This window comes from Scyliorhinus canicula, chromosome 6, assembly GCF_902713615.1.
Source record: "Scyliorhinus canicula chromosome 6, sScyCan1.1, whole genome shotgun sequence".
NCBI classification, from domain to species: Eukaryota; Metazoa; Chordata; class Chondrichthyes; order Carcharhiniformes; family Scyliorhinidae; genus Scyliorhinus; species Scyliorhinus canicula.
This window is the reverse complement of record NC_052151.1, coordinates 10,194,784-10,209,109: the sequence shown is the minus strand read 5'-3', so window position 1 is coordinate 10,209,109 and position 14,326 is coordinate 10,194,784. Positions and strand designations below refer to the sequence as shown.

The 14,326-nt window shown below is 45.7% G+C and overlaps 1 protein-coding gene across 6 annotated transcripts in view; it reads right to left on the bottom strand.

Moving 5' to 3' along the window:
• LOC119966976 (dynein heavy chain 8, axonemal-like) overlaps positions 1-14,326 on the bottom strand; it is a 1,648,910-nt gene that overhangs the window by 895,400 nt on the left and 739,184 nt on the right. For all 6 annotated transcript variants that reach the window (XM_038798944.1, XM_038798946.1, XM_038798947.1 and 3 more), the window contains one exon: positions 7,931-8,166. In XM_038798944.1, the coding sequence (XP_038654872.1) occupies positions 7,931-8,166 (236 nt within the window). The remainder of the gene's footprint in view (positions 1-7,930; positions 8,167-14,326) is intronic.

The window sequence follows — 14,326 nt, the reverse complement described above, 5'->3', positions numbered from 1 at the left end:
ATAAATATGGCCATGTATCTAGCAGTGGCACTCGGCTGCATCTTTGTGGGCCTGGCCGTCCTTAAATGCGTGATAGGTAAAATGCAGAATGCGGTGGAACAGATAGCCGCCCCTAGAGTCTTGGCTGTTCGGATGCACAAGGGTGCAGAGGATGATGGGGTGCTGCAACAGGAATTAGAAATACAGCGACGAATGTTCCTAGATGAGGGGCCGTGACTGCGGCTTGGACCGATAGTTTATCATGAAATGATAAAAGGAGGGAATGAGGAAATGAATAAATGAATGTGATAAAATTAGAATTATTAGTTAAGATAGGATAGAGAGTAGGGCCGGTCCGATGTTAGTAGGGCCGGTCTGATGGTAGGGGGCTCACAGACAAAGGACAAAGAGATTTAGCCAAAGCCTGTTTGAAACCATCGGGGGAGGGTGGCCGCATGGTGAGCAAGGTGAAAAGGATGCTGGGGTTACAATGCAAAGTGACCAATTAGGATATAGAGCCAGGTCAGGAGGTGTATAGAATGACCAATGGGAAGCTTATATGTGAATCTTACTGTGATTTTGAATATATCAGCAGAAGTTTCTTTGTATACTCTCTCTCTTTATTCTGGGCTCTCAGAAGACAGTGTGTGTGTCTTGAGGTCCTATGGATTGAGTCAGCCTTGCAAGTTAGTTATTATTAAATGATATGATACCTGCAAATCCATCTCAGATTTTATTGAATCTAGACTGACAGCAAATTAACCAGGAATCAACAATTTGATTGAGTGATGCATTCCTTACATATTGTCAGAATCTAACAAATGCCGTCAGTTCTGCTTCCTTACAGGTATCGGCAGTGTGGGGTGACCCTTCCGAAGTCAGGTGTTGAAGTCGAATAATAATAATAATTGCTTATTGTCACAAGTAGGCTTCAATGAAGTTACTGTGAAAAGCCCCTAGTTGCCACATTCCGGTGCCTGTTCAGGGAGGCTGGTATGGGAATTGAACCTGCGCTGCTGGTCTTGTTCTGCATTACAAGCCAACTGTTTTAGCCCACTGTGATAAACCAGCCCCTGTCTACGCAAGAGTCATTGCAGAAGGAACAATTAGGGTCCAAGTGGGACAGACCCTACCAGGTGCTGCTCACAACCCAAGCGGCTGTGAAGGTCCAAGGAAATAAATCCTGGATCCATGCCTCATATATTAAAAGAGCGCATTATGGTTAAAGTTAATTTCTGTAAAATGTTCCCGCCATTTTGATTTTTGGTTTTCCTTTCAGCTTAAAAGACCATGCCCAACCCATAAAGGCTCACTAGGAGTTAAATGATAACACTTTTTTATTTATATGTCCAAGGTATATGTCAAAGATGTCAACATTTCCAAATGTCGGGCATGTATCGCGATTCCAAAAGAATCCCAAAGAAAAAGATGGAAGAATAGTAACTTCCAAAAAATAATTGTTGAAGCACTTAGGCCATAAGACCATAGGAGCAGAATTAGGTCACTCGGCCCATCGAGTCTGCTCCGCCATTCAATCATGGCTGATATTTTCTCATCTTCATTCTCCTGCCTTTTCCCCATAACCCCTGATCCCCTTATTAATCAAGAACCTATCTATCTCTGTCTTAAAGACACTCAGTGATTTGGCCTCCACAGCCTTCTGCGGCAAAGAGTTCCACAGATTCACCACCCTCTGGCTGAAGAAATTCCTCCTTATCTCTGTTTTAAAGGATTGTCCCTTTAGTCTGAGATGGTGTCCTCTGCTTCTAGCTTTTCCTACAAGTGGAAACAGCCTCTCCACGTCCACTCTATCCAGGCCTCGCAGTAACCTGTAAGTTTCAATAAGATCCCCCCTCATCCTTCTAAACTCCAATGATTACAAACCCAGAGAGAAAATGCTGGAAAATCTCAGCAGGTCTGGCAGCATCTGCAGGGAGAGAAAAGAGCTAACGTTTCAAGTCCGATGACTTTTTGTCAAAGCTGACAAAGCGTCATCAAACTTGAAACGTTAGCTCTTTTATAGAGAAATACAGCACAGAACAGGCCCTTCGGCCCACGATGTTGCGCCGAACTTTTGTCCTAGGTTAATCATAGAATTTTGGACAATTTTTCATGGCCAATCCACCCAACCTGCACATCTTTGGACTGTGGGAGGAAACCGGAGTACCCGGAGGAAACCCACGCAGTCACGGGGAGGATGTGCAGACTCCACACAGACAGTGACCCAAGTCGAAATCGAACTTGGGACCCTGGAGCTGTGAAGCAATTGTGCTATCCACAATGCTACCGTGCTGCCCTTAAGAAGTTAACCTACACTCCCTTATTCTACCCTAATCCAAGTACCTATCCAATAGCCTCTTGAAGGTCTATAAATTTTCTGACTCAACTACTACCACAGGCAGTGCATTCCATGCCCCCACTACTCTCTGGGTAAAGAACCTACCTCTGACATCCCCTCTATATCTTCCACCATTTATCTTAAATTTATGTCCCCTTGTAATGGTGTGTTCCACCCGGGGAAAAAGTCTCTGACTGTCTACTCTATCTATTCCCCTGATCATCTTATAAACCTCTATCAAGTCGCCCCTCATCCTTCTCCGTTCTAATGAGAAAAGGCCTAGCACCCTCAACCTTTCCTCGTATGACCTACTCTCCATTCCAGGCAACATCCTGGTAAATCTCCTTTGCACCTTTTCCAAAGCTTCCACATCCTTCCTAAAATGAGGTGACCAGAACTGCACACAGTACTCCAAATGTGGCCTGACCAAGGTTTTGTACAGCTGCATCATCACCTCACGGCTCTTAAATTCAATCCCTCTGCTAATGAACGCTAGCACACCATAGGCCTTCTTCACAGCTCTATCCACTTGAGTGGCAACTTTCAAAGAACTATGAACATAGACCCCAAGATCTCTCTGCTCCTCCACATTGCCAAGAACCCTACCGTTAACCCTGTATTCCGCATTCAGATTTGTCCTTCCAAAATGGACAACCTCACACTTGTCAGGGTTAAACTCCATCTGCCACTTCTCAGCCCAGCTCTGCATTCTATCTATGTCTCTTTGAAGCCGACAACAGCCATCCTCACTATCCACAACTCCACCAATCTTCGTATCATCTGCAAATTTACTGACCCACCCTTCAACTCCCTCATCCAAGTCGTTAATGAAAATCACAAACAGCAGAGGACCCAGAACTGATCCCTGCGGTACGCCACTGATAACTGGGCTCCAGGCTGAATATTTGCCATCCACCACAACTCTCTGTCTTCTATCGGTTAGCCAGTTTGATATCCAACTGGCCAAATTTCCCACTATCCCATGCCTCCTTACTTTCTGCATAAGCCTACCATGGGGAACCTTATCAAATGCCTTACTAAAATCCATGTACACTACATCCACTGCTTTACCTTCATCCACATGCTTGGTCACCTCCTCAAAAAATTCAATAAGACTTGTAAGGCAAGACCTACCCCTCACAAATCCGTGCTGACTATCCCTAATCAAGCAATGCCTTTCCAGATGCTCAGAAATCCTATCCCTCAGTACCCTTTCCATTACTTTGCCTACCACCGAAGTAAGACTAACTGGCCTGTAATTTCCAGGGTTATCCCTATTCCCTTTTTTGAACAGGGGCACGACATTCGCCACTCTCCAATCCTCTGGTACCACCCCTGTTGACAGCGAGGACGAAAAGATCATTGCCAACGGCTCTGCAATTTCATTTCTTGCTTCCCATAGAATCCTTGGATGTATCCCGTCAGGCCCGGGGGACTTGTCTATCCTCAAGTTTTTCAAAACGCGCAACACATCTTCCTTCCTGACAAGTATCTCCTCAAGCTTATCAGTCTGCTTCACGCTGTCCTCTCCAACAATATGGCCCCTCTCGTTTGTAAATACTGAAGAAAAATACTTGTTCAAGACCTCTCCTATCTCTTCAGACTCAATACACAATCTCCCGCTACTGTCCTTAATCGGACCTACCCTCGCTCTAGTCATTCTCATATTTCTCACATATGTGTAAAAGGCCTTGGGGTTTTCCTTGATCCTACCCGCCAAAGATTTTTCATGCCCTCTCTTAGCTCTCCTAATCCCTTTCTTCAGTTCCCTCCTGGCTATCTTGTATCCCTCCAGCGCCCTGTCTGAACCTTGTTTCTTCAGCCTTATATAAGTCTCCTTCTTCCTCTTAACAAGACATTCAACCTCTCTTGTCAACCATGGTTCCCTCACTCGACCATCTCTTCCCTACCTGACAGGGAGATACATATCAAAGACACGCAGTACCTGTTCCTTGAACAAGTTCCACATTTCACTTGTGTCCTTCCCTGACAGCCTATGTTCCCAACTTCTGCACTTCAATTCTTGTCTGACAGCATTGTATTTACCCTTCCCCCAATTATAAACCTTGCCCTGTTGCTCGCAACTCTCCCTCTCCATTACTAAAATGAAAGTCACAGAATTGTGGTCACTACCTCCAAAATGCTCCCCCACTAACAAATCTATCACCTGCCCTGGTTCATTACCAAGTACTAAATCCAATATGGCCTCCCCTCTGGTCGGACAATCTACATACTGTGTTAGAAAAGCTTCCTGGACACACTGCACAAACACTACCCCATCCAAACTATTTGATCTAAAGAGTTTCCACTCAATGTTTGGGAAGTTGAAGTCACCCATGACTACTACCTTGTGACTTCTGCACCTTTCCAAAATCTGTTTCCCAATCTGTTCCTCCACATCTCTGCTGCTATTGGGGGGCCTATAGAAAAACTCCCAACAAGGTGACTGCTCCTTTCCTATTTCTAACTTCAACCCATATTACCTCAATAGGCAGATCCCCCTCGAACTGCCTTTCTGCAGCTGTTATACTATCTCTAATTAACAATGCCACCCCCCACCTCTTTTACCATCCTCCCTAATCTTGTTGAAACATCTATAACCAGGAATAACCTTGTATTTTCTCTCCCCACAGATGCTGCCAGACGTGCTGAGATTTCCAGCATTTTCTCTTTCGTTTCAGATTCCAGTATCTGCTGTAATTTTCTTTTATTTATGAGTACAGACTCAGAGTCTTCAACCGTTCCTCATACAACAAGCATTCCAGGGATCATCCTTGTGAACCTGCTCTGGACCCTTTCCAAGGCCAGCACGTCCTTTCTTAGATACGGGGCCCAAAACTGCTCACAATACTCCAAATGGGGTCTGACCAGAGCCTTATACAACCTCAGAAGTACATCCCTGGTCTTGTATTTTCACTCTCTTGTCATGAATGCTAATTGCATTTGCCTTCTTAACTGGCGACCGAACCTGCAAGTTAACCTTCAGAGAATCATGAACAAGGACACCCAAGTAGTAAAGTAAAAATGGGAACATATGTCATTTGAAACATGGAAGTCTGGGAAAACCTGACCTAAGGATACATGAAAAAATGTAGAGAAAAATCCCACGAAGGGTTAACAGCAGCTGCAAAAGAAGGTTTTAAAATTCAGATAGCCTTTTCTCAAACAGGCGTTAAGAAAACAGCTTGTGACTGCTCAAGCTGTAAAACTGCTGCCTGTCTTTCAAGTCAAAGCAGTTTGAACTTTTAGTTACATGGAAAAAAAAACAATATTTTGCACCTTCTTTGAAGTTATTTATTTTAGAAAGCAGCGAAAAAAGAATTGCTCGGTTCTTCAGTTGAATTGGGTGAAAAATGTTTAGTTCTGAAATCCTGCTGACACCAGTTGAATAAAGGGAACTGGAGACAACGGGCGCGATTCTCCGCAAATGCGGCGAGACGTAAAGGCTGCCGTGAAACTGGCCGTGTTTCACGGCAGCCTCCGCGCCCCCTCCCGGGACCTGATTCTCCCCCCCCGGGCAGGGCTAGCAGCGGGGCCCCGTGAAGTACGGCATTGCGGCCTTAGCGACCGTCGCTAAGTCTGCGCGCCAAGCGTCACGACGGCTGACGCGCACGATGACGTCAGCCGCGCATGCGCGCTTTGGACGGCTCCAACCCGCGCATGCGCGGATGACGTCATCACGTAGACGCGTCAAACCCGCGCATGCGCGGGCCGTCATGCCCCTCAGCCGCCCCGCGGACTGATCCTGCGGGGCGGCAGAAGAACAAATAGTGCGCGGGTATCGGACCCGCTGCCCGCAATCGGTGCCCACCGATCACAGGCCCATGCCACCTTTGGCATGGCTGTGGTGCGGCCGTTTTCACGAACGCTGAAAGCAGGTGTGATCGCGGCCGTGAAAACGGCCCTAAACTCCGCGGTATTCGGCCCATCGGCCTGCGGAGAATCGCTGTTCGCCGTAAAAAACGACGAGCAGCGATTCGTGTCGGGGGGCGGCCGGAGGGGGGGGGAGAATAGCGGGAGGCCGTGAAAATTGTCGGAAGGCCCTCCCACTATTCTCCGACCCGTCATGGGCAGCGGAGAATCGCGCCCAACGTGTCCACGAGAACACACGTTAACCCCAAATCAGAGTCAGAGGTCTGACAAGCTAAGGGCACTATTTGGTAGTAAAGCAACTTTAGAAGTGACAGGAACCAGATGTAACACCCCTCTGTTCGATGAGCTAAAGTCATGCTCAACATGAATACATAGTCGTGTTAGAAATAATTCAGATTAAAGGTACTTTGAACAATAAAGAGTAAAATAAAGTTACTTTACGATAATGTCATATAAACTTAATAACTGCTAGAAGGAGAATATAAATCCGAAATCGGGGACAGCCAGCAGATTCAGCTCTCATAGCTGCCCTCGGTCATGGGAAAGATTGAACACAGAAGCCGAGCAGAACAGCGAATCCATCAGGAGAAAACCAAAAGTTAAAGATAGATAGCGAAGATAGACCTGAAGGTCTTTTCAACCAACCAGGAGAATCCAGAAACAAGGGGCTGAATTCTCCGCCACCCGGGAATCGGCGGGGGTGGGAATCGCGCCGGTCGGCGGGCCCCCCCGCGGCGATTCTCCGGCCCGCGATGGGTCGAAGTCCCGCCACTGACAGGCCTTTCAGGCCGGCGGGAATCAAAGCACGTCTGGTGCCAGCAGGATTCGCTCCTGGGGGGAGCGCGGGGCAATCTGGCCCCGGGGGGTGCCACCACGGTGGCTTGGCCCGCGATTGGGGCCCACCGATCGGCCGGCGGGCCTGTGCCGTGGGGGCATTCTTTTTCTTCCGCCTCCGCCACGGTCTCTACCATGGCGGAGGCGGAAGAGACCCACTCCCCCGCGCATGCGCCGGGATGACGTCCAATTAAGGGGCTCTGGCATCCAGGAGAACCACTTGAAAGGTAAATAATTCACTGGTGATAGGCAAAAGTAACACAAGTGTGATCAATTAGATGGCTTTACAAATAAGCAACGCAAGTATAATGGACCAAATTGACTCCCTCTGTGAGGTATCATTCTGTGATAGGAACCCTATATGCAAATATTGAAAAGAAAGGCAGATGCACCAACCGTCTGACATTAAAATAGCCACAGCATGGAATTGGTGCAGTAAACCTTGCCCATATTCTCTCTGGGGGAATGTGGTAACATATTGAAAAACAGCAGGTTACACAATGGTTAGCACTGCTGCCCTACGACGTCTAGGTCCCCAGGTTCGATCCCGGCTGTGGGTCACTGTCCGTGTGGAGTTTACACATTCTCCTCGTGTTTCCGTGGGTTTTGCCCCCACAACCCAAAGATGTGCAGGGTAGGTGAATTGGCCACACTAAAATTGCCCCTTAATTGGAAAAAATGAATTGGGTGCTCTAAATTTATAAACTAAAAACATATTGAAAAATATCTTTTCAAGTCAATGTACATAAGAAGTATACCACCAAGGTAGGAGAAGAGATAAAATAAATTAAGGAGCATTATTGAAATTAGCTCAAGTTTCGGTTCCAAAAGCCTGAGGACTGTTGGAGAAAGAAAAGACTCGAACAACTATGCAAAAGATCTGCTCTAAAAGAAAAGGGAACATACCTCAATGGGCCCCAAAGTCATATCCATCTGTATCTCATATCTTCGTATTTCTCCTAAAGACTCCATCGCAAATCTAACGTCATCCAAATCTTGAATAGGGCGTGCCATATTTTTTGCTTGTTCACTGACAAATGTTGTTATACTTGACATTTTTGCCTTGTACTGTTCATTCAAGAATCTACAAAGTAACATTACCCAACCTTTGGCTTCCACTAAAAGTGCCATTTTCATGGGTTCTATAGGGAGACACAATAGGAAATTATTAAAGTATATCATCTATTTTATTTCACATCTGATCACTATTAACTGATAAACATAAAAACATAAGTTAGAGCCCTCTTTGTGCTCGCACTTAATGACTGTGGCCTGCATCCTCTGCAACTCAGCACATTTGGGGTCACTTGCATCTTTGTAGGGCTGCTTCACCCTCAGACCAGCATGCAGCATTGGCGTCACCATCAAAGAAACTGATGTTTTGCCTCCAGTTATGGAAGTGCCTTGAGAGGAGACCCTGTTGCTTTGTGATTGACCCTCCTCTGCTCCTTCAGGTCTCCCATGTACCTTTGATTGTCTGGAATGGTTCAGCTCCAGCCAATAGGAAGAGGGTATTATTGGCCTTCCTTTCCTTCCCATTGCTCAATCGATCATATGGTTAAGGCCAAGCTATGAAGATCTGTGTGAAAACCGACATCTGTGCATCCATCCTCTGAACATGACACCTTATTGCCTCTATAAATTGCAATAGATCTTCACACACTTGATTCAGCAGCTGAAGCATCTATTGCTTTTCTGATAACCCAAGGCTAACTATCATTGGACCTCTCCAAATTTCTCTGAGGTAAATGGCCAGGGCTGTCACTGCATCTGTTGCACCCGCCAGTTCTCTGTGCAGATTGCAACCTCATGAAAACCTTTGATTCTGTCAACTGTGAAGGCTTATGGAGTATTTTCCTAATATCTGGCTGCCCTCAGATATTCTCTGTCTACTCCACAATGACATGGTAGCTGTGATCCTCTCCATTGTCCACTCCCTCTTTGAAGAATTTGGAAAAATTGGCCTTTCATGTAAAGTAAACACCCAGAAAAATAAAGATCTCTTCCAATCTGGTTCCATGGAAAAATATCTCCCCTGGTCAAAAAGAACAACGTCAAGATTCAGACAAACGTGAATAATTTTCCGTATTTTGGGAGATTCCTCTCAGTGAAAGAATACATAGACATCAAAATTCATCATCACTTCCAATGTGCCAGCTCAGCCTTTGGCAAACTTAAGATTAGTCCAGAAAGAGACGCATTGGCAGCAAGGAACACCACAAAACTTCAACTAGCGAGTGGGACGTAAAGCAGCGAGGGAGCATGTGAGACTTTACCCGCAGAGCAGAACATAATTTAGGTAATTATGTTAGGTAATTTGGACATTCTGAAATCTCCCTCAGTGTACCCGAACAGGTGCTGGAATGTGGCGACTAGGGGCTTTTCACAGTAACTTTATTGCAGTGTTACTTGCTCAATCGATCTAATCAGAGCCTATTTGTGACAATAAAGATTATTATATTGTTATAAAGCAGCAAGGGGGGAATGTGAGACTCCAATCAGAGAGAGTGGGACAAGAAAAACAAACCCCTTCCAACATATTGAGTTAGTCCAGAGTCAGTGTTCAGTCAGTGTAAGATCCTGGCATGGATACAGGATGCAGGATTGGCTGACTAGTAGAAGGCAGAGAGTGGGGATAAAGGAGTCTTTTTCAGGATGGCAACCAGTGTGCCTCAGAGGTCTCCGCTGGGACCACAACTTTTCACAATATACAGTAATGATCTGGAAGAAGGAACTGAAGGCACTGTTGCTAAGTTTGCAGATGATACAAAGAGCTGTAGAGGGACGGGTACTATTGAGGAAGGAAGGGGGCTGCTGAAGGATTTGGACAGGCTAGGAGAGTGGGCAATGAAGTGGCAAATGAAATACAACGTGGAAAACTGTGAGGTTATGCATTTGGAAGGAGGAATTTAGGCATATACTAATTTCTCAATGAGGAGATATTTAGGAAATCAGAAACACAAAGGGACTTGGCAGTCCTTGTTCATGATTCTCTTAAGGTTAGCATGCAGGTTCAGTTGGCAGTTAGGAAGGCCGATGAACTTAATGCATTCTATGCTCGGTTTGAGCAGGTAACCAACAATCCGCTGTCGAGTGCCCCAGCAGCCCATAATTCACCCATACCCACCATCACAGTTTCCGAAGTCAGATCGGCTTTCCTGAAAGTGAACCCACGGAAGGCGATGGGCCCGGACGGGATCCCTGGTCGTGCACTCAGAGCCTGCGCATACCAGCTGGCAGAGGTATTCACAGACATCTTTAACCTATCCCTACTCCACTCCGAGGTCCCCACCTGCTTCAAGAAGACCGCCATCATACCAGTACCAAAGAAGAACCAGGCAACATGCCTCAATGACTACCGCCCGGTGGCCCTGACGTCAGTTGTGATGAAGTGCTTCGAGAGGCTGATCATGAAGCGCATCACCTCCATACTCCCGGAACGCCTTGAGCCACTTCAATTCGCATGCCGTCGCAACCGGTCCACATCAGACGGCATTTCCCTGGCCCTGCACTCATCCCTAGAGCATCTCGAAAACAAGGACTCCAACATCAGACTCCTATTTATTGACTACAGCTCCGTCTTCAACACCATAATCCCAGCCAAGCTCATATCAAAGCTCCAAAACCTAGGACTTGGCTCTCCACTCTGCAACTGGATCCTTGCCTTTCTGACCGACAGACCACAGTCAGTAAGAATGAACACCAACACCTCCTCCACAATAGTCCTCAATACCGGTGCCCCGCAAGGCTGCGTACTTAGCCCCCTACTCTACTCCCTGTACACACACGACTGCATGGCAAAACTTGGTTCCAACTCCATCTACAAGTTTGCTGACGATACGACCATAGTGGGCCGGATCTCGAATAACGACGAGTCCGAATACAGGAAGGAGATAGAGAACCTAGTGGAGTGGTGTAACGACAACAATCTCTCCCTCAGTGCCAGCAAAACTAAAGAGCTGGTCATCGACTTCAGGAAGCAAAGTACTGTACACTCCCTGGTCAGCATCAACGGAGCCGAGGTGGAGATGGTTAGCAGTTTCAAATTCCTAGGGGTGCACATCACCAAAAATCTATCCTGGTCCAATCACGTTGACGCTATCACCAAGAAAGCAAAACAGCGCCTATACTTCCTCAGGAAACTTTTACAGATGAACTATAGAAAGCATCCTATCGGGCTGCATCACAGCCTGGTCTGGCAACTGCTCGGCCCAGGACCGCAAGGAACTTCAGAGAGTCGTGAATACCGCCCAGTCCATCACACGAACCTGCCTCCCATCCATTGATTCCATCTACACCTCCCGCTGCCGGGGGAAAGCGGGCAGCATAACCAAGGATCCCTCCCACCCGGCTTACTCACTTTTCCAACTTGTTCCATCGGGCAGGAGATTCAGAAGTCTGAGAACACGCACGAACAGACTCAAAAACAGCTTCTTCCCCACTGTCACCAGACTCCTAAATGACCCTCTTATTTACTGACCTCATTAACACTACACCCTGTATGCTTCAACCGATGCCAATGCTTATGTAGTTACATTGTATATCTTGTGTTGCCCTATTATGTATTCTCATGCATTTTCTTGAATTTTGTTTAATTCCCTTTTCTAATGATCTGTTGAGCTGCTTGCAGAAAAATACATTTCACTGTACCTCGGTACACGTGACAATAAACAAATCCAATCCAATCCAATCCAAATGCATTCATGTCAAGATGGCGAGAATACAAGACCAAGGATGTACTTCTGAGGCTGTACAAGGCTCTGGTCAGACCCCATTTGGAGTATTGTGAGCAGTTTTGGGCCCCGTAATTAAGAAAAGATGAGCTGGTCTTCAAAAAGGTCCAGAGGAGGTTCACAAGAATGATCCCTGGAATGAAGAGCTTGTCGTATGAGGAACGGTTGAGGACTCTGGGTCTGTACTCGTTGGACTTTAGCAGGGTAAAGGGGAATCTTATTGAAACTTAGAGGATACTGCGAGGCCTGGATAGAGTGGACGTGAAGAGGATGTTTCCAGTTATAGGAAAAACTAGTAGCAGAGGACACAATCTCAAACTAAAGGGACAATCCTTTAAAACAGAGATGAGGAGGACTTTCTTCAGCCAGAGGGTGGTGAATCTGTGGAACTCTTTGCCCCAAAAGGCTGTGGAGGCTAAATCACTGAGTGTCTTTAAGAGAGATATAGATAGGTTCTTGATTAATAAGGGGATCAGGGGTTACGGAGAGAAGGCAGGATTTGATTTGATTTGGTTTATTATTGTCACATGCAGTGGTATACTGTGGAAAGTATTGTTTCTTGTATGCTATACAGACAACACATACTGGACATAGGGAAGGAAGGAGAGCAAGTAATGTTACAGTCATATAACTAGGATGTTGAGAATGGGGATGAGAAAAATATCAGCCATGATTGAATGGCGGAGCAGACACGATGGGCCGGGTGGCCTAATTCTGCTCCTCTGTCTTATGGTCTTATGTTGCTGCAGTATAGGGTACTGGTGAGGCCACACTTGGAGTACTGAGTACAGTTTTGGTCTCCTTACTTGAGAAAGGACGCACTGGACCTGGAAGGTGTGCAGAGGAGATTTACTTGGTTGATTCTGCTGTTGACAGGATTGGTTTATGAGAATAGATTAAGTAGATTGGGACTATACTAATTGGAATTTAGAAGAATGAGGGGGGGATCTCACAGGAACATATTAAAATTACGAAGGGAATAGATAGGATAGAAGCAGGGAGGTTATTTCCACGGGGGTGGGGGGGTGGGGGGGGGGGGGGTGAAACTAGAACGAGAGGGCATAGCCTCAAAAATAAGGGGGAGCAGATTTTGGACTGAGTTAAGGAAGAACTTCTTCACCCAAAGGGTCGTAAATCTGTTGAATTCTCTGTCCAGTGAAGCAGTTGAGGCTACCTAATTAAATGTTTTTAAAGCAAAGATAGAGAGACTTTTGAACAGTAAAGGAATAAAAGGTTACGATGAGTGGGAAGGTAAGTGGAGCCTTGACCACAAAAAGATCCACATTCACCTGAGGAAGGAGAACTAGGGGACATAGCCTTAAAATAAGGGGAAGTAGATTTAGGACTGAGTTTAGGAGAAACTTCTTCACCCAAAGGGTTGTGAATCTATGGAATTCATTGCCCAGTGAAGCAGTTGAGGCTCCTTCATTAAATGTTTTTAAGATAAAGATTGATAGTTTTTTGAAGAATAAACGATGGAGGGTTATGGTGTTTGGGCCGGAAAATAGAGCTGAGTCTACAAAAGATCAGCCATGATCTCATTGAATGGCGGAGCAGGCTCGAGGTGCCAGATGGCCTACTCCTGCTCCTAGTTCTTATGTTCTTATAACCACAATCTACTAAAAGTAGTGGGTCAAGTGAACTCCATGATACACTTTGGGGTTCTCTAAACCCTGACCAATAACAAATTGGGGGCTCGAGGGGGATAAAAATCGATCTTTTGGATTGGTTTAGTGAACTTAAAGACAGTGGGGTGTGAGCATATTGTGGTTGCTTTTCAGGTGTGGCATTCTGGTTTAAGTGGGGAGCATGTTGTGGACAATGGTTCTTTCAGAGGCTCAGAAGTTTTTGGGGGTGGAGACGGTCACACGCAGTACCTTACGGACAGAGACTAAAAGCAGACTGTTAGATTTGGCACAAACCTTGCAGTTAACATTACCTGGCAAAATTAGTAAAGATGAGGTACTTGTGGTGGTAGCTAAGCATTTAAAGTTGCCTGAGATTCAGATTGACTCATTGGAAATGACAAAACTTCAGTTACAAATTAAACAAATGGAACACGAGAAAGAATTAAAGCAGCTTGAATACAAGAAAGAGGAAAAAGAAAGAGAAAGAGATAGAGAGGAAAAAGAAAGAGATAGAGGAAAAAGAAAGAGAGAGAAAGAGATGGAGAAGAAAAAGAAAGCGAGAGAGGGGAATAAGAAATAGAGAAAGAGGAAAAAGAAAAGGAGAGAGAAGAAAGGAGAAAAGAAAGAATAGCACTAGTGAAACAAAAAGAAAGATAAAGGGAGATACAGATCAGGAAAAAAGATAAAGAGAGAGGGTTTGAACTTCAGAAAATGGCCATGAAACATGACAGTCAGTTAAAATTGGCAGACGTAAAGGGAAATGTACAGTTGGATGATAGTGATGAGGATAGTGAGAAAGGGCGTCAAAGTCGAAGGCTTGGTGAGAATCATTTAAATATGTCCAAGCATCGCCAAGCATTGACGAGAAGGAAGTGGAAGCCTTTTCATTTCATTTGAGAAGGTAGCTAAATAAATGAAATGGCCACAGGATATATGGGTGA